This window comes from Oenanthe melanoleuca, chromosome 3 (assembly GCF_029582105.1).
Source record: "Oenanthe melanoleuca isolate GR-GAL-2019-014 chromosome 3, OMel1.0, whole genome shotgun sequence".
Lineage (NCBI taxonomy): Eukaryota > Metazoa > Chordata > Aves > Passeriformes > Muscicapidae > Oenanthe > Oenanthe melanoleuca.
The window spans coordinates 79,702,035-79,722,061 of NC_079336.1; the positions used below are offsets into that span (position 1 = coordinate 79,702,035).

The 20,027-nt window shown below is 45.0% G+C and overlaps 1 protein-coding gene across 1 annotated transcript in view; it reads right to left on the reverse strand.

Moving 5' to 3' along the window:
• MDGA1 (MAM domain containing glycosylphosphatidylinositol anchor 1) overlaps positions 1–20,027 on the reverse strand; it is a 134,230-nt gene that overhangs the window by 45,701 nt on the left and 68,502 nt on the right. Inside the window, exon 9 of the mRNA XM_056487567.1 lies at positions 645–914. Within this exon, the coding sequence (XP_056343542.1) occupies positions 645–914 (270 nt within the window). The remainder of the gene's footprint in view (positions 1–644; positions 915–20,027) is intronic.

A 20,027-nucleotide genomic window follows, 5' to 3' on the forward strand; every position in this document is an offset into this window, starting at 1 on the left:
CCCAAGTCAGTTCTGGGGTCATGGGAAAAGCAGATTTAATGATCAGCTGGAGAGGCCAGGTCAGATGTGCACTTTTAGATGCTATAACTCTGCCATCCCTCTTTGCAGTTGCAAGTGCTGGAGAGGAGTCCTGTTAGAGTGGATGATGGATTCAAGGAAAACTGTGAGCAGCAAATCCACTCTGTACTAGTGTCCATTCCCAGCGCATGTTTTTTTTTTTTCCAGAAAGCACTGTGAGATGAAGATAGACAGGAGTCATGGGGAAGGCAGAGGAATACATAGCACAGTTTTTGTTTGCTTGCTTTTAAAGAGGAAATCAAATGGTCTGGAGCCTGTTGGAGGGATGTACAGAGCTTTTCACTACCCCTTGGTCAATACTTATCGATGATACAGGTTGTCCAAGCTTGAAAGCTCATGGCAGCCTTGAGTTTTAGTCCACTACTAAAATGTAACAGTGGCTAGCACTTAGCTGCTCCAGGTCCATCTGCCTGAGAGATGGAGACAGATCTCCCTGCTTTATGGACAATCACTCCTCCTGAACAGAATGCTGGGCACAGAGGAAGCAACAGAGGCGCACAGCTGACGAGGAGCAAGCTTGCCATGACCCACCACCAGCCCGCTCTGCTGCGCATCCTGAGACTCACCCGACACCTGGAAGAGGCAGGCAGCGACGCCCACGTCGTTGGAGATGCTGCACTCGTAGGTGCCGCTGGTGTCGCGGCCGACGCTGTCCACCGTGAGCTCCGAGTAGTCCTGCTGCTCGGCCGGGGGCTGCGCCACCAGGCTCCCGTTGAAGCGCCAGACGGAGGTGGCCACCTTCATGGGGCTGCCCTTGAGCATGGTGCAGCGCAGCGTGACGCCGTGCCCCGTGCCCTGCCGCACGTCCTGGAAGGCTGGCTCCACCACGGGCGGGACTGGAGACCCAACAGAGCAACAGACAGGGGTGCCATCAGGGAACAGCCGCCTCATCCAGCATGGTCACCGCGACCGCCTCTGACAAGACAGGGACCTATCATTTCCAAGGGGTTGAAGCCAGGGTCCATCACACCAAAAGCAGCAGCAGTCTGACATTCCCTCCTGACTGGGCTGGAGCCACATTCTACCTCCCTCCCACTTCATGAGTAGGGGTAACCTTTAGCTAGTACTCATCCCACACTGAGCACTGCTTGGAGACGCTACCAAGCTCTGCTCTCTCATGTGAGAAGTGCAATGCCAGCATCTGTATCACGGCTTGGATTCAATCCTCAGATCTAATCAGAATGACTGTCCTCTTATACAGCATAAAATACCCTCCCTGAGCAGGCAGGTGAGTTCCCAAGCAGTCACTTCTTCTTGTCAGTGTTTGGCAGGGTTATCAAGGACTCTGTGTTTAGATGGAGGGATCTGCACAGGCTCTCCCCACAGACCTGAAGGGATTTTGGAGGGCCTCTCCCAAATACATCAGTACAACACATTACACACAGGCTACAGGGACTCTGGGTCCTATTTTTATCTCTGGCAACAATTCCTTTGGGGTATTGGGAGGTGACTCACATCCATCCATGTCAGCTTCTCTGCCAGTAGTGAGAGAATGGGAATGGTGATGTGTGTTCACCTCCTTAGCAAAGGCAGACTACTATGTCTTTTGCACTTCTTCAGCATTTGTAAAAATTTATGAGAACCTCACGATTTAGGCATGGTTGAGGCACAGTAAGGAGAAAGTTGGATTGGTACTGTTTGGGTTATTCCTTATTTAATGCAATGAGAGAGGACTTAAATCTCCACTGTCTCTGACAGACATGTTTCACTTGCAATAAACTCTTAATTAAAACATTACAGCACTGGGATAACCAGAAGCTCTCCATCTAAAATGAGAAAAGATTTCTGAACACAAAACAGCTGTTAACCTGAATGCAAAAGAGGGAGAACTGATTTATAGCAGCTACAGCACAATCACAACTGACCTTCTCCAGGTTCAAAGCAAGTGCTCTTCCACAAACAGTTTCTATGCCCTACAGATTGGCAGAGCATCTGCCTCCTCTAAAGGTCCATCGAGTTGCCAAGCACAGCCAGGCCCAAAAACCTGCAACACCCAGCACCTGCAGCACCACAGACACAGGTCCACAAACAACCACGGGTCACTCAGCATCCCTGCTGCCCTGAACAGAGCTGTGCTGGGAAGGGCTCCAGCACACCAGTCTGCTCCCATTGCCTGATCCCAGCAAGACCCAACATCTCTGTGACACGAGTGACATCTCCATCTCCAACAGATGAAGGTGGTACATGCACTGTCCCACAGGTGGGCATGCAGTGTCCCATCTCCAGGGGGCACAAATGCATCTGGGTATCCCATGTACAGTTATCCCCATCATCCCCTCCACCTGGCAGCCTTTGTTTGACGTGGCTGACTGTTTTCAAGGCACTTCATTCTCAGCTCTAAGTCTCTGGGCCCTTTGCTGCACTTAGGTGGATTAAAAGCAGCCCTTGCCTGAGCTGAGGCTGCTGTGCTGAGTGGCATGGTCAGCTCATTACAGATGGCTTTCCTGGGGATGTGTTTCTGCAAGTGCTTCAAGTGCTGACTTGCCTTTGGCTCACACGTCTCCCACCTCACAGTGAGAATAATGTGAGAAGCTGCCTGATTAGACCTGGTGCCATGCATGTGTCATCTCCATCCTATCTGCTATCCCATTTCTTCAGTCACATCTGATCCTTAATTGAAGCCAGTGGGATCTCACATTATAATCTAGGCCAGCTGGTGATATAGGGAAAAGAAAGGGAAAAAGGGGAGAGGAGAGAAAAAATGGCACAGCCACTTCACATGTACTCAGAGCAGTCTGTCTCCTGAGGAGGAGAGAGGGGTGGGAAAGCAGCTTCCCTCACTGCATCTAGCTGTGCAAGGTATGGGGCTGAGACAGAGGAAATGGTCTGAAACTGGACAAAGTGCCACCTGCAAGGACATGTGCTGCAAGGAGAGTGCCCTCCTGGGCTCACTGCAGGAGTGTCTGGGGCTGGAAAGGGTCACAGAGGAACTGGGCTGGGATGCTCAAGGGGCTTCTTAGGTCACTGTAAGAGCAGGGCAGCCAAGGATGCAGAAGATACTTAATCTTCTTCAGCTGGAAAATGGGATTTACGTGATTTGCACTGAGACAGGCTCTGGGACTATGTTACCATCTTGCAAAGGGAATGTCTGAAAGTTTCTATCAATTAAAAATTGATTACATTTTCTCCTCTTGTCTCTGGCGCTAGGAAACACCTAACGAGCATTAACTCTGCAGGTAGTCCTGGAGTTCCTGGGTTTTCTGGAAAGAGAGCTGAAGCAGGTTATCCCATCACTGCAAGGTATAGAGAACTACACCAGGGGTCAGTTATTCCCCAAGGTTCCCAAGGGATATGAAAACAAAGGAAGGTCAACAGCAATTACAGAGCCAGACATTAGCTCTGGCCTCCAATGCCGACTGGGGAGCTCACACTTGTTCAAGGAGGTTACACACAAAAGGCAGACTCACCACAAAAGCAGTCTGTAAAACCTCACTGCTAACAACACAGCCTTTTCTGTTTCTGTTCTTTTTCCCTGGCTTAAAGGCAAAACATTATTTAAATGAGCTGGTGCTCCTGCTCCCCAGAACTAGGAACTGAACAGCTCCAGTACTCCTGAGATGGGAGCTATCTTGGAGGAGAGACCTGTGATATGAGCCCTGCACAGGCACCTTCAGGGAGCTGCAGAAAGGACAATGATTTTCAAGGTGCCTCTTAGACTCACAGGGAAGCAGCATTCCTGCTGGCTATAAGGAAGTTGTATTTGGCTATTCTGGCTTGCTAAGCTGCTATGATGCTCTTCAAGTTTTTAGCCCAGTTCCAAAGGTGAGTCCTCATCCAGAGGCTCCTCAAATGCCTTTTTTAATCTCCCTTGAAATGCAGCACCTGTATCAGAAATGCTCTTTTAAGCAGCCTTCACATTGCAGACAGCAAGTTATTATGCTTCCAGAAGGTTAAAAAAATCCTCTGTGCATATACAGAGCTTCAGGATCCCCTGGCAAGAAACACAGCAAACAAATATAGACAATTACTCTTCTCTCTCAGCACACAGCTTAACTCTAGAAGAGCTCACTGGCAAGAGCAGTGATGAAAGGGGTGAAGAGGCAATGCTGAAGCAAAGCTCCTCCACCAACCTTGTTAATTCGTGGCTGCTGTGAAACACAAGGCAGGGCAGTCTGCCTTTGCAGCAGAATTAGCTAGTTAGGAGCAATTCTAATCAGCCAAACACAGGCAACCCACTCCAGCGTGCCAGGCACCCTAAAGCAAAGCTGGGCTGCAGGCAGCTCCTCGCTGTGAGCCAGAGCAGATGCTCTGCACCAAAGGGCTGCTAAGCTAATGCTGCTCACAGTCGTGAAGGGCAGCAGCAAAATGTCAAGCACCAAGGAGCATTGCTTTGTGTCCCAATAACCTCTATTTTCTTAGTTTTAGTGGAAATAAACTGAACAGAAATGCTTATCCTGCTAGGGGAGTGAGAGTGAGAAGCCTTCTCGCAGTTCAGAGTTATGGTCTGCTTGGTTTAAGTCTGTTTTAGTTTTGGCCTTGAGAAAGGGTAAAACTAAACTAGGGCTCTTCCTTACAAGAGCCAAAGAGCTCAACACAGAGACCACAGTCTCTCCCTCCACTGTCACTGCACTGTCCTGCTTGGGCATAGCTCAGCAAGGGATACTTGGCCCTTGCAATGCTGTCAGATTGCTGCAGGTTCCCATCAAACTCAGATGCCTCCAGAAGGCAGAGATGTTTCTTTCACCAGTGATGAAGTCAGAGCATCCCAGGATAGCAGAGATGCACTTGGAAGCTTTTTACTTGTGGGATAAATAGAGAGGAAAAAACCATAATCCCCTAAATTAGAAACTGGGGATGTTGTCAGGAGGCTGCTCAATCCAATATGGATGAAAGGCAAAGAAAAGCTTCTCTTACAGTGGACTCATGTGATGTCTAAAAACCCTTCCTAGAACAGAGGCTAGACAGTGTTAAAGGAAAAAGTAGGTATTTATTAAAAGGCCTTCAAAGGATACACCTTGGGCAGCACAAGAGCCAAGGTGGACCCAAGATGGATGGTGTGTCATGAGTTTTCACACTTACAAGTTTTGGTCCATTTACATTTTAGGGCTAATTGTCCAATTACAACTTAAGGTAATGAAGTCCAATTCTCCCAGATTGCTCTCCTCAATTTGCAGTTGTTTACACTTTTTGGGCCTGAAGCTGCAATGGTGTCCTCGGTTCTCAGGCTGGAAATTGATTGTTTTGTCTAACTAAACTGTGAAGAGAACTTGCTAACACTTTATATGAAGTTCAGAGTTACATACTAATACAGCACAGAATCTGGAAAATATGAAGGCTAAAACTTAAGGCATCAATGCACAGAAATCAGTGGCAAGCTTAAAAACAAACCAGCATCTGCAGAACAGGGAAGCATTGAGTGAGCAGATCTCACACAAGTTGTTCAGGCAATAAATGAGAAGGTTGAATATCCTGACTTCACAGGACAACACTACTATGCAAGACACATGCAAACTCTGCTTCCCCACTGCAGTTTAGCAACTGTGAATAGCATAACCTGATCAAATCTCAAATGCTGGCTTTTTTGGAAAGGCTGTCAGGGCTAGGGACTCATCATCTCCTTTCTGACTCACAAGCAGCCTTGTCCCCTCTGTAGCCATGTACAGCTGACAACAGCCATTCTGTGGGTGGTGAGCTGCCAGCATTGTGCTGCCAGTGTGTGCTGCTGCCATGGGCTGCTACAGTCCTGTTTTGCTACAGGAATTTACTTCCCACAGCACTTCCTCTGCTGCAAGGAGCAGCACAGCACAGCAATGTCATGGGGAAAAGGAGAGGCACAAAGAGAAAGATGCCCTGATCAAGGTCACACACACACAGATCAGACAAAAGCACCACAGGAGTCCTGTATCCTCACCTTCACTCTCTGGTGTCCTGAAAAAGTAAACCTTCCATATTGGGACCTATATCCTGCTCCTTCCCCTCTTAGCCCAGTCTTCCTTGTCTGTGAGAAACACCCTCTCCTCTATCCTCCAGAACCAGTCTTTAAATTTTTATTTAAACCTAGACAGTGCTGTACGTAACACAAGTGATGAAAATAGCAAGCTGTGCTAGCTTAGCAAGCTGCTTCATTCCAGCAGCTCTCATCCACCCTACTGACTGACTACCTCAAAGCTCAGCCATGCATCACAGTATCATCACAGCATCACAGCACCAGTGGGACTCCTGACTTTGGTCTTTTCACCTTGGTGAGACCCAACTGACCATTCATTTGTAGGATTAACATTGCAAACAACACAGAGATAACCTGGCATGAAAGACTGCACATAGTGGTTAGTTACAATTCTTAACTGTGTCTTGTTATCCAAAGTAGCTACTGACAACAGGAAGTCATTTCTCTCTCTAAAAAGCAAATCAGCACAGGCAGCTACTTGCACCTTATGAGACCTGTATGAGGTAATTTAATTTCTTATCTATATCCTTTTGTAGTCATGCTGGATGCAGTCTTCCCTAATCTTCTCTAAACAACGAAAGCAACCTTAGCAAAGGATGCCTCCCTTTTCCAATGCCCAGTCCCATAATCTGGGGAAACACAGCTATCACAGACAGCAAAGGTACTGCAACCCTTTTCTCACAGCAGGTAGAAAACTCCATGGTTTCAGCTCTGGGACAGACCAGAACTCTCTACCCAAACAAGAGGGAAGCTCCTTTATTGTCACAAGTCTGGGAAATCACAGCTGAGCAATTCTGGTCCTTGTAACTGCACCTTCACCCCACACCCTGGGAATACACATTAGGCACCAACAATTTTCCATGTGGAGGCAAACACCCGACCCATATTTACAAGCCCAGTCTCATATGCTTGTTTAATATATAATTGAATAGTTAGAAAAAGGGAGATCCAGGAAGGCTTGCTCAAGCTGTTTCAGCTAAAAGCCAAATCTCATTCTTTTATCTTATATGACTTTTGCCTTGGCAGTTCAGTGTCTCCATGTATTGATGCCTTGAAGAGATAAAACATGTGGGTTTTGCATGGTGCTTGAAAGCCAAGTTGCAAATATTGTTATTTCAAAGAAAACAAATTTGTTTGAGTATATTTTCTGCTAGACATAAGTGCAGAGTCTGGAGAGGCAGGGCTCAGAGAATGCTTAGATCTGTGCTAGTTGACTGCTTTTAAAAGAAGGTAGAATGAAATGTATTCACTACCAGCTTTTCTGCTTTCCTCTTCCCTGAACTTTCCAAGCCAATTAGCTCAACCAGTCATCACCTATTAATAAAGAGGGATTAACTAAAGGACTTCCTCTTCTGCATGATGAACTGTGCTGATTAATACATGAAACCCCTTGCTCACTTTACAGAGTGCTTTGAAGAAAGTCCATCCTGGGTGGGAATTTCCAGGCCTTTAGCCTCACAGATATGCCTCCTCAAAAAAAGATCTGTCCCAGACATGCTGGAATGCCACTCAGACTCACTGCCCAATTAATTCATGCTAACAAGACACTACAAAGACCAGTATTGTTCTGCAGTGTAAAGGCACCTCATTCCCATGCCCCATTACCTTCTAGCACCTGGTTTTAAAACAGTACACTCCCCTAACTGAAAAAGATAAGTAGAAGAGGATGGTGCATGTACAGAAAACACAGACACATTCATATGTTAAATGCATGCTGCTAAGCCTTCCCTACCCACACACCACCCAATCAGCCAAGCTGTTCACAGGAGAAACAGAGAGGGTGAGAGTGGACATTTCAGAACTAATACCTTCAAACACTGCCAGACCAATGGCATAACCCCAAACTTAAATTTTTATTTTTTTCCCCACAGACTAACACAAAAATATTTTCCCTAGCTCACAACCAAGTTTGCTAATTATAACACAGAGAAGCAGCATGACAGCCAGGGTGGATCTGCCCAACCTTCATTCTCCTGCCCACCCACATACCCACAAGAGGGGAGCCCTCCCATGTGCAGCAGTGTCAGAACACCAACACTTCACTCAGGTTCTGCCTCTTCTACAAGACACCAAGGTGTCACCTCATACCCATGCATCTGTTATTACATGCCTCTGTTTAACAAATTGGGCTGGCAGTGGCACACCACTCCCAACAGCATATAAATAGTTCAGATGCAAACATTCACAAGCAGTCAAACAATGATGCTCTTTCCCCAAAAGCATCCTATATGCATTAACTTTTGGCAGAGAAACAGTTATTTTACTATTCAATAATTCATAGATGAGCTACTCAGCTGGGCAGTTCTGGGAATAAAGCAACTCACTGCCAGTGCAAACTAAGGAAAAGAAAAAGAAAAAACCAAAACCAACCCCACAAAAAATGAATAAATTAGGTTCTTACAAAGCAAAGAATCCACATCTTTCCTCTTACTTCAAAGTTTGTCACTAATTTTTTTTACCATCTAACCTAATTCCCTCGCTGCAGTTTAAGCCTACTGCAAGTTCTCCCCATAGGTGTTCTCATGTCCTAGTAATCAACTCTGTACTATCCCCAGGGTTTGAAGAAGGGAAAATAGAGGGAAAATTGCTCATCATCCTAGGATAGGCTCTCCATATTCCTGAGAAAGATTTGGAACAACTGGGAAAGGACTGATACCTGGTGATAGCTGAAGCAGGACTTTAAAGCCCAAATTTATCACATTTTTCTTCATTGAAACACTCATTTTAGGAATGCCACCTCCCTCCCAGGCTATTGAGTGAGAGGGACATCTCCAGAGGATGATTCAGATGGCAGGAATTCCTAGCTGGCATACCAGCCTCTGTCCTGGACCTGCACAGGCAGCCTAAGGTGATGCCAGCCCTCACAGCTCTGCTGGGTGGGACGGATGCAGAGCCAAGCAAATGCACTGAAGTGTCCACATGAACCTGTCATGAGCTCCCAGTGTGCCTTGTTTGATGAGCTGATCAGTGAGTCTAACACACAAACCTGGGCAGTGTATCCTGCTCAGGGACAGGAGACACCTCCTGTGCTCCAGCTGCTGTGTGCCACAAGAAGCTCAGGAGAACAGACAGGAGCCTGCACATTCCCCATAGAGAACAGTGAGAAATCTCTGGACTCCAGGCAATGCCCAGTTAGTGCCACCACCAGGGCTCCTGTCCAGAGTACACTGCTGCCTCCTAGAAGGAATTGTCTGAATTGCCCCTTGTCTCCTGGAGGCTCTCACCCCCACAGAGGAGCTGCTGGGCAGTGGTGACTGCTGATTCTGAGCATCAATCCAATAGCTCCTGTTCCATTGCCAGCTGCTGTAACAATTCCATTACTTCCGTATATTTACATCCCCTTAATAAAAGAACTGAAATTTGAAAGCCAGGAGGCTGCAGGAGAAAAGGGCCTCTGAGGACTGCAATCCAGTCAAAATGGAGAGAGCCCCTGCTTTAGAAATGCAGTTATTGTCAGGGCTGCAGGGGATCAGAGGCTTCTGCTCACAGCTGGACCACAGCATCACCTCACCTTCTGTTTTCAGTTTGAAAGCTAAATTGGGACCACAAGACAATCCCTCCACAGCTGCTTTCCAAACAGGCAGGCAAAGTGGGAGGCAGCACAGCCAGAATCAGAAACGCTGATTAAAAAATCAGACCTGCTGCAATGCTGGTGTGGTGGGATCAGAGCTGGAGAGGGAAGAGATCCAAGGCAGAAAGAGCCTGGTATGGGAAGGAAGACCATCCAAAGCAATTAATATAATCAAATACTAACCAGCACTCCTTAATATGTTTACTTTGAAATCTTCCCTCACAGTAAACAAAAAGGATGCATGGGGCAAAGCTACACCAGGAAGAGTTAATACAGTGCTTCACCATTTATCTACAGAGTGGAAAGAGGACAAGCTTCCCCACACAAAACAGGCTGCTCCTCAGCTTCTCCTTCAGGCCTAGCAGGGAATTTGGACCAAGGATGAAGAATTCTGTGTAGAGCTACGCTCAGTTCTCCATCACTTCTCTATCTTCTACCTCAGAGTTCTGCTGCCAGTTGTTTAATATCCTGCTCTACTAACTGCCATCATTACCCCATTTTTCCATCCTTCACCCTTGATTGGTCTTGATTCATCTGAGGAAGATGACGACAATGAAAACGTAACTGTTCAGAAAGAGGCTGAAAGGATGCTCAAACTAAAAAGATTTATGGCAAACGTTCAGTCTCCTAGATGAAACAGCTGAGGTCAACAGATATCAAAGCAATTTTTCCCATAAGAATTAATGTAACAAGGGGGGCAGTGCATACAGGAACTCAAGAAATGCATGCAATTTAAAAACACGGGATCAGTATATATAGCATAGAGAAAGGAAAGGCAAGAACATTTTTTACTGTAAGCATTTTTACTGTCATTCTCTGGATGGTTACCGCTTCATCATTGTCATCATCATTTTCAGATGAATCAAGGTAGATCAAATCAATCACAGGCAAAGGATGGAAAAATGAGGATGGGTTCAGAAGGTCTTCAGATGAAATGGCTGAGGCCTTTCAGAACAGTGACTGGCTTCAAAAAGCCAGCTGCCAAACAGCCACCATCTCTGCCATCTGTACATCCTGTTTTTCCCCTCCATCCTTCACACCATTACTTGCACAAATTCAAAATCTGTGACATCCATCAGGACCTTTGCCCAACATTCCTCTATTAATTAATTATGAAAAAAATACTTTATCCGTCCTATTAGTACTGTCATAGCTTTTCATGAACGTATCTTCAACCAGTTGTTACAGAGAATCATCTCTCTGCGCTTTATTTCAAAAGATGCTGCCTGCCTTTGGAGACAGCAGAGGATCTGGTAGTCCTGTTTCTTCAGCAATGGGTTATGTCACCCACCTCAGAGAATGATATGGACTCACACTACAGAGGACTTACTCCTGCACTGGAAATCTCCTGCCCTCTCTCAGTGCTGGCTCCCTGCTTCCAAGGCACAGCAGCCCTGCTGCTGAAGCAGGTGCAGCCCTGCAGCCCCATCTTTCCCTGCATGAGGGAGACCACTCTCACTTCTGACAGTCACAGGTGCTGTGGCTCACAGACATCACTTTTTGGGGCTTAGGGTCTCTTCTGCAGCACAGGGCACAGAAAGAAGGCCAGTAAGGGAATTGGAAGCCATTCAAAGACAGCAGCCTGCTCCTCCCCATCTGGCTATCAGCCCTGTCCCATCTCCTCTGGACTTGGACCAGGAGAGGGAAGTTTATTATCAGTCCCACTCACTGGACAAATCTGATCTGACATTTGATTTTCCATGACTGACCTCAAACTGGGCCAGTACAGCAGGAACTTTTTGATGAGCAGCATCCCAGCAATGTGGTCACTTGCCTATGTCATACAGACACTTCTTTGTGTTGGCCAAGGAGAGCTTTGTCTGCAGCCAAGGTGATGTGCAGGACGAGTGGGAAGGACACACTATTTCTTCTCCCCAGTCCTGGATTTTGGTCCAACACATAAACATCTGAAGTTGGTTCCATAAGTTTTCATTATTCTCATTCTCAACTCTCCTGGGACACAAAAGTTAAGGCTGTTACCTTCCTCATTCTGACCCACTGCATCAAGATTTGAAAGTGGATCCTGGCCTAGTCAATCCATCAGCAATCCTCATTCTGAGGGGTTGCACCAGCACACACTGCAACACAGCATCCTGCTCGTCTCACCCTCTCCATAATAAATAATAATGCCTCCCAGAAGGTAGAAAGGACATTTTAAAACAGTTTCAGCAATGTTTGCTGAGACATCCCACTGTAGTGGGCAGGAAGTAAATATAATTCTGCATGCAGTTTTGGAGAGAACCTGTGTGGACTTAAATCTGGAAATATTTGTGGCTAAATCTGTGATACAAGCCAGACAAGGTGGAAGAACAGGCTATGTCTGTTTGTAAGACTCTAGCTAGGTCTACGTACTCTGATCTGAATTCATCAGTGCAAAAATAGCAGACTAACAACAGGTCATAAAAATATTTAAATGGCACAGAAAGTAGTAAAAGATGAGGCAAAACTTCATCCAGCCAGGCCTTTGAGGGGAAGTTTGTTCTAGCACCTTGTGAACACCAGAGGAGACAAAATTATTCTGTATCCTCCATGCATGTACTGCCTATGGAGGTACAAACACAAATCAATTGGGTCAACCTAAGCAGATGAAACCTCAGAACAAACAGCAATAAACCTTTTTATTTCTCACTGATTCCATAAAAAAACTCATGGAAGATGAGTGTGGGATGCAGCATTCCAAGTTAAAAATGAATGATGATTAATATATTTCTATGGGTCCTTGGCAGACTAACCGGGTAGTGTTTGAGAAAGCAACAAGAAAAGTAACTATCTTGTCATAACATCCTCAGGCTTTGGAAAGAACCTGGCTTGCTTCCACACGACAGACTAATTGAAAATGTAATACTACTCGAATGCAGCCCACATTAAGCAGATTAAAAACACATTAACTGAAAGAGTTCAAAAAGAAATTTTAAATGGCTGCACGTACCACTGGGATCTCTCTAGAGAGAGGGAACACCTATTCTAGGAAGACATCTCTAGAAAGAACTCACATGAACCTCTTAAACTGGTGCTATTTCACATCTCCATCCAGGTCAGACATCCAGAGAGCAGGCTGGCAGCTGGTGTGACTGGGTGCACACTTTGGCATATCTGTGGCATTTGGCTTGGGCTTTGCCTCATTCCCTCCCACACAAAGGCAGTGATAAGTGATAATCACCATCCCTAAACCCCTGTGTCAGGATAAAATCAACATTTCTGGATGGTACAAAATACATAGCAGTAAATAACATACTAAAGAAGTACCTCTGACAGGACAACTGGAGTTGCCTGATGGAATAGTATTTTGGTAACTTCATTCAGTATGTCCTGGATATTCGCACAACCATAGAAAATTTGGGGTGGTAGGGACCTTTAAAGGTCATGACATAAAGGTTCTTGATAGAAAACTGTTGAGGAAAGAATGAGTCACTCTTGTAAGGAAAGAGATAATGACTCCAAGAGGAGCCTGAGCTAATGTAACCCATTAACATCAGCTTTCATCTTAATTCTGTAGTCCAAAAATGTCCAAATCCTTGGATGATTAAGCCAAAGCTTCCTAAACATATCGTGAGATGAGCATCACATCTGCACTGGTGAGATCATTTTTGAAAGCCTGTTTAATATGTGTGGCCATGCTGACAGAATGATGTTGAGAAAAAAATGAGAAGAGGGCTATAAAAATAAATACAGGGCTGGAAAACATGCCTTGTGGTGAATGGCTAAAGAGACCCTTTCTGGATTGCATACTGAAAAGGCTAAGAGATTACTTGTTCTGGTGTCTGAGACTACATGAGGAAGAGACTGCTGATAACAAATAGCTCGTTATGTGAGAAGACAAAGGCATAAAAAGAGCTTGTAGTTGGAAACTGAAACGAGACAGGCTTAGATTAAGTGACGACAACTGAACCATGAGAGTAAAAAACGACTGGAACAACTTACTGAGCAACACACTGAATTCTCTGTCACTTCAGGGTGTGAGGAGATGCTGCACTGAAAATGTACAAATAATCCAAGTTTAGATGCACAAAGGTAAACTCTCCTTGTTACTCAGCTGCCTCAGTGATAGAGACTATGACTGGCATATAAATAAGTCTCCTGTCCAGACAAACACCACAAAATGGTTAGAAAGGGATTCAAAGAGCTCTTGCTTTCTCATAGTGATTGGGAAGCTGGAGTCACAGCATTTTGGATAAGCAGATTGGAGCACAGCTTCTCCAAAGGGTTTAAAAAAAAAAAAAAACACAAAAAAAAATCCCAACACAAAACCCAACTCTTTCCTCCTCTCTTTAAAATCTGTAGGTAGTTTCATTTGCATTTTTTCATTTATCCATGTAAGTTGATTCCTAGAAAGTGAATCAGTATGAAAACTTACCCACTTCCATGCATAAGTTTGGACTTTTGCAGAGCCTCATTACAAACAGCCAAAGGGGAAGAGAGAGATTTCCAAATCACAAAACCCTATTTTGACTTGCTCTGTTTTCCTCTGGTCGAGCTGACTGCTGCCATTTTCTTATCCCTTTAGATCCACTATAATCTCTCCAGCAACCCACCTTAGATGGAGAGCTGCTCACTCTCCCTCAAGCCCTATTCCTCAGTTTTACAGCATACCAGAAAGTTGGCTGAAGGGCTTGTATTATGCATAAACTATGAACTGCTCAGAAAATCCCAGCTGACCTAGCACTATTAAACTCATCTATATTGCATTAAGTTATTAGCTACTGTATTCCAGCTTCTGATTAGGACAGTGCAGTATCTCCTTGCAATCACACTTTGTAAGGAAAATCCTTGTTCAGTACAAATGCCACTGTCATTCATTGCTCTCTGGACCTCAATCACAGCCACTGTTGGGAACCTCTGTTAGTTTTGGCACTCCAAACAGTTCCTCCTGTGAAATGCTTGGCTGAGTTGGGCCCAGCTGGAGCATATTTGCATGGGATTTCCAGCACTGGTTTTATCACCTGTGAGAGCAGGTCACAACAGATCATGAACCTTATTTTTCCTTCCACCTCTTTCTAATCTGGGCCACCTGCAGAACTTGAGATCTCAGTCTCAATCCCAAACTGCCATTGCGGTCTGGCATGGCCAGGACAGCTGACCTGAACAAACCAAAGGAACGCTCCATACCATGGAATGTCATGCCCAGTATGTAAGCTGGGGAGAGATGGCTGAGGAGCACCAATTGTTGCTTGGGAATGGGCTGGGAACTGGTCAGTGAACTGTGAGCAATTGTGCTGTGTTACACTTATTTTTCTTGAGATTTTCTTATTTTTTTTCCCCTCTCTCTCTCCTTTACATTACTATCATTGTTACTAATATAATACTGTATTTCAATCTAATTTTGTCCTACCTTAATCCACAAGTTTTACCTTTTTTGGATCTTCCTCCCATCCATAACAGATTCCACATGAACTCAGATGCTAGTGCTGTTTATCATCCTTAGCAGAGAATATCCCATAACTCCACATTCCAGGATCCACAATGATTTCTCTGCCTTGGCCTAGTTTCCATGTCTCTTGGACCTGTACTGGTGCTGCACAGGCCCAAAGAGAAAGCAACAGCTACAGTGCCAGATTCACTTTCTCTGACCTACTGGAGATAAGCACATGGCAAAAGTACTCACAGTGGATGTTACATCCCTGTGCAAACAGAAGCAGAGCCAGGACAACAGCTGGGCTGTCTTGATGCAATCTGGGTATCACCAGCTGTATTGCACTTTGGAGAACTTTGGTACAGGTGGTTTTACCCATGGTCTAAGCCTAGACAAAAACAGGACTCAAAAGCAAAGCAGTTTTCTCAGAATGGCAAGATGGGAAGCACTATGAAAGTGTCTGACAGTCCTTTGGCAGCAGTATGCCCCTATGGCTTAGAGACAAGCACATGTGTGGGTGAGACACAAACACACACAGCCTTGCAGGATGCTCAGCACAAAGCATCTGAGAGGATTCTGGACTTGTTTCTTATCCCAACAAGTTGATATATACCTAGGTCCTACAGGGAAAATAGCTGCCATGGCAGGAAAACCCTAGAAGGAATGTCTGCACTAGAACAGTATGAGATTTGGTGTTCAGCCCTGAAAGAGCCACAGGTGAGAAAATATTTACAGAGAGATGACCAAGATTGCCTGCCATCCACTGTGTCTATACAGCTCTTGTCTCTCCCTTCCTGACAAAACTGTACAGCTTGAATGTGTCTCTTTCAATAAAATTAAGTTGCCCTTCCTGCAGAGTCTGGCCAAAAACAGGATAATGGCAGATTATGGAACATGTACTTGTTTCTCCCAACAACATCCGAGAAATGGATTAACTGATTTAAACCAGCTCTCTTCTGAACAAACAAATTCATCTCTCTAGGCGAGGAGCTCTCACACAAGCTTTCACTCAGCCTATTATTGCAGCCACAGAGGTGCTGAGAGATGAGCAATGAGCTGCACAGAAGCTGAATGGCAGCACAGGTGGGCTGCAATCCCACATAGCAGACCCAGGTTCCAGCTTTAAGGCAGGCTCCCACCCTCCTGATGCACATACCTGGGGATTTTCCTCTCTTCTTTCACAGTCTCTTAGCCAGGGCACAGCGAGGAGGCCTCACTGTACTTTGCATCTGATGTGTGGTGCCACAGACTGGACATGCCAGCTTTGCAAAATCTGCTCCCCAGCCTCCAAAATCCCCCTGCCATCTGGGCCTTTTGCTGTATGTCTCAAGTCTCTTGTATCTCCTGGCCACCACAGCGTGCAGGCATGCTCTGTCAGACCAATTTCAATCAAAGATGCAAATCAGAAAAGCTCCCAGGGCACAAGGGAGACTTCCCATGAAATCTGAGTGAGTGGCAGCACATGGGAACCTTCCCCACAAGGCAGCAAGCAGAGAAGAGATCACAGCCAAATGTTAAACACTGATGATGAAAATTCAGACCAGCCAAAATTCATACAACTGCTTTACCCTGTGTTGTTTTTTGTTGTTTTTTTTTTTAAGCTGCATATAACAAATGCTACAAAAAAAAAAAAAAAAAAAAAAAAAACAACAAAAACAAAACAAAACAAAAAATAACCAAAACTGAAAAAAACAAACAAAACCCAGCACTGAGAGTGCTGGGGCTTTGCTGTACAAGCATAAAGGTATTCCAGAGAAGAAAGCTTCAGTTAAGCATCCTTAGCCTGCCAGACTATCTGCCCCTTAATGCCATGGGTAGGGCCAACGAGTCCTGCACAGAAAATTTTGGTACAACCCCATGTGAGGACCCAGTCCCAAGCTGATGTAAGCACTGTCACAGGCTCCATGTGTCAGGCCCAATAGATGGTAATTGTTATGACAAATCTAAGACCAGCTGTAAGTCTCTGTGGTTGTTACTGTGCTCTGAGCTGTGGCCATTTGGGTTTACAGCCATGACAGAGTAAAACTTCAGCCTGTCTGAGACTGACAACTCTAATTAGTTGTTAGCAGCCCAGGCACTGGGAAGCAGAGTGAGCAATCCTGATGCTGTATCACCCAGGACAGGGCTGTGTGCACAAACACGAGCTCTAAGGAGCTTAATCCCAAACACTTCACTGCAAGAAAAAAGTGTGGTGACAATCAGGATTGAAATCCTCTGCTCTTAACAGGAGAGAGCAGAGGGGTGCTGTGTATTGAGAGAAATGCAGAAATTACATGTATACTTTCAGCTCAGCCACACAAACCTCTGTATTTGGGGTAAATATTAAACCAAATGAACTTATTTGGGATAAGCAGAGAGAGTTTCCATCAAAGTGAAACCTAACTACCAGGTCATGCTTTGTTCAGGCTGGTGGTTCAATATCATGCCCATGGCTATGAAATAATTCATGGCTATGAATTATTTTATTCTTTTTGCCAATAAAAGTCTCTTAGTTTGCAAACACTGAACTTGCAGAGGGTACAGGTTTTTTTTGACTTTGAATACAGACACACTTGCCCCAGAACATCAGTTCACTCTCAAGCCTCTGATGGTGTAAAGTGAACCAGAACACACCAGAGTTCTAGCTGGCAGGAGAGCACGAGGTTTCCCTCTCTTGGCAGCAACACATGTACCATGGAGAACAGCAATACTGAAACATGAATGGAAGAGTAGGAAACCTCCAGACACTACAGGAGCAGAAAAACTATCATATGCCCCCAAGTTACTCCTGAGCTGTGCTCCTCAGCTTGGAGGAGGGTAGCAGAATGGATTTCACCTATGAAAACAATAAAGAGAAACAAAACAGTCACAATAAATAAATACACTCAGAAATTAAACCAACCAGGTCTAAAATTCTTAGCAGATGGCTCCATAGTGCAGTTCACATGGCCAAGCAGCAAGACAGATAAGCCAGCTCAGGCACAGACAGAGGGGTCAGCTCTAGTCCCTGACAGTCTCATTTCTCTTAGACTCCCTTCACAGCTGCATAGGGAGAGCTGCAGGGAGCTCTTAGGAGACAAAAGCTCTGTCTCAGCCACTCTACAAAAACATCTCCATGCCCAAAACATGTCTCAAGAGCACTTTTAAGAGAGCAGTTAATATCCAAGCTTATATTTCAGGAGGGGGCAGGGCGCCAGCAAGAGGCACTGACATTGAGCTATGGCTTCAACAGTTGATCGAAACAGTTTAATGCATTTCCATTTCCAGTTGCATGGATCCAGCGATGTTTCTTACTTATTTACAGTATCACCCCCTCCCCTGCTCCCCGCTCTTGTGTTGGCTACATAGATAACAGGGAAAATTGATGCTGACTATCGCCTGCCTGATGTACAGCACTGCCAATGGGTTCAGCAAGATTTTAAAGAGGAATGAGTCAACAGTGTGTGACCAGGAATAACATTTGCAAGTGTGTGAGCTTGAATAGGAAAACATATCTGTGCCTACCTGAACATTAGTTAAAGTGACAATGGCAACAGATGCCCCAGCAGGACGTGTTCTGGCAGTCTTCCAGGGCAGGGCAGAGCCAGACCTGCTAGTCACCAGCCCTAAAGCACAGCCTGTGTCGAGGACTATAAATGGCTCCTGAAGTCCTGATAACCATCCCTCCAAAGGGAATGCCAGTCTGCTTTCCTGTCACACCTAACATTCATATGCTTTGAAGATAAAGTACAATAGCCCACCTGCTGCCTAATGTGGCAGAACTTTATCTAAGGACAGTAAGTGTAATCCTCTGGAAATCAATCACAGATGGTTGTGGGCTATTACTTTAGATCCAGAAGAGGTAAAATTCACAGGCCATGTTATTGCAGAGAAGGAGATACTCAGGTGAATTCCTTTTCTTTTTCCTGCAAAGATTTCACCTGCTGCACGATCCCAACATGGGAAACAGGGCCAACTTTCAGACTTGACTATTGAAAACAAAGTCAGTCATATAGAACTATCCCCTTTTCCTCCTACTCTTCTTCCTTTGGCCACTCAGACACCAAAACCTCTGCCAAAGACAAAAATGTGAGCAGAAAAAAATCTGCTTATCCCATCTTCAGAACATAGTGAAGTAATTAACAACTCAACAGAAGACACAGGTGCTCTTCTACCAGGCTTTGATGGTTATCCAAAGAAAGAGAGGCCATTCAGATGGACAAGCATGGGCCTGAAACAGCAAGTAGTGAGCGTTGTGAAGGTGGATAAACCCACCTGCAGGAAAATATGGGAGCAGATGTATTGAGGATCAGGTGGGATGAGGAGTGAAGCGTTGAGCTGGACTTGGATGGAGCTGAGCAGTAGTTTATGAGATGTTGTTCAGGACTGGTAAAGCATCAGAGCTGACATAATATTATTTGAGCAGGAAAATGTACTAAGATTGCAATTTTCACCATACTGTTTTATGAGGCTCTAACAGAGCAAATGTCACATTCACCATGGTAAGACAGTCACCTTAAGGGCCACCTCTAGCAACAGCCAGAGCTTAGAGGCTCTACCAACCTTTGTAATTCCTGTTTTGACCCAGTTTTTTGGGTTACATGGCTAATACACGTCTTCCAATGTGTTGTTACATACTTGATAAATTATCTAAGTAGCATCCTTTTCGCCCATCCAACATGCATGCTTTCTTTCCTCTTCTCATACACATGAGCTCAAATGACTCTATTGTCATAGACCCAGACTGCTGCTCATTTTCAAGCCCAGTGTGTGTTTCACAGCCTTAGACTAGTTCCCCTTCACAGGGTGGCCCAGCCCTGATTTTAAACACACCTCTGCAGAGGATTCATTTTTCTGCTAGGATTTTCTCAAGTACCTGGTCCTGAAAAAAACCTTGGTAACAGCATCAGTGTTAGCATTGCTATTATTAACAGCACTCTGCCATTCCTTAATATTTTTATTTCAAGACTTCTAAGTGCTATGTTTATTATGCTCCACAAATCTTTGATGAGATGGGTAAGTTTTATTCCTGGAAAAAATGACAAGACATTGCCAATCCGAGTGTAGATTCCCAGGAGTTCTGACAAGTCCAGTCTCTCACTCTAACCATTATACAACATTTCTTCATCTTAAGCACAAAGAGATAAGGCTGCACAGACTTTCTTAAACTTATTAATCTTCCA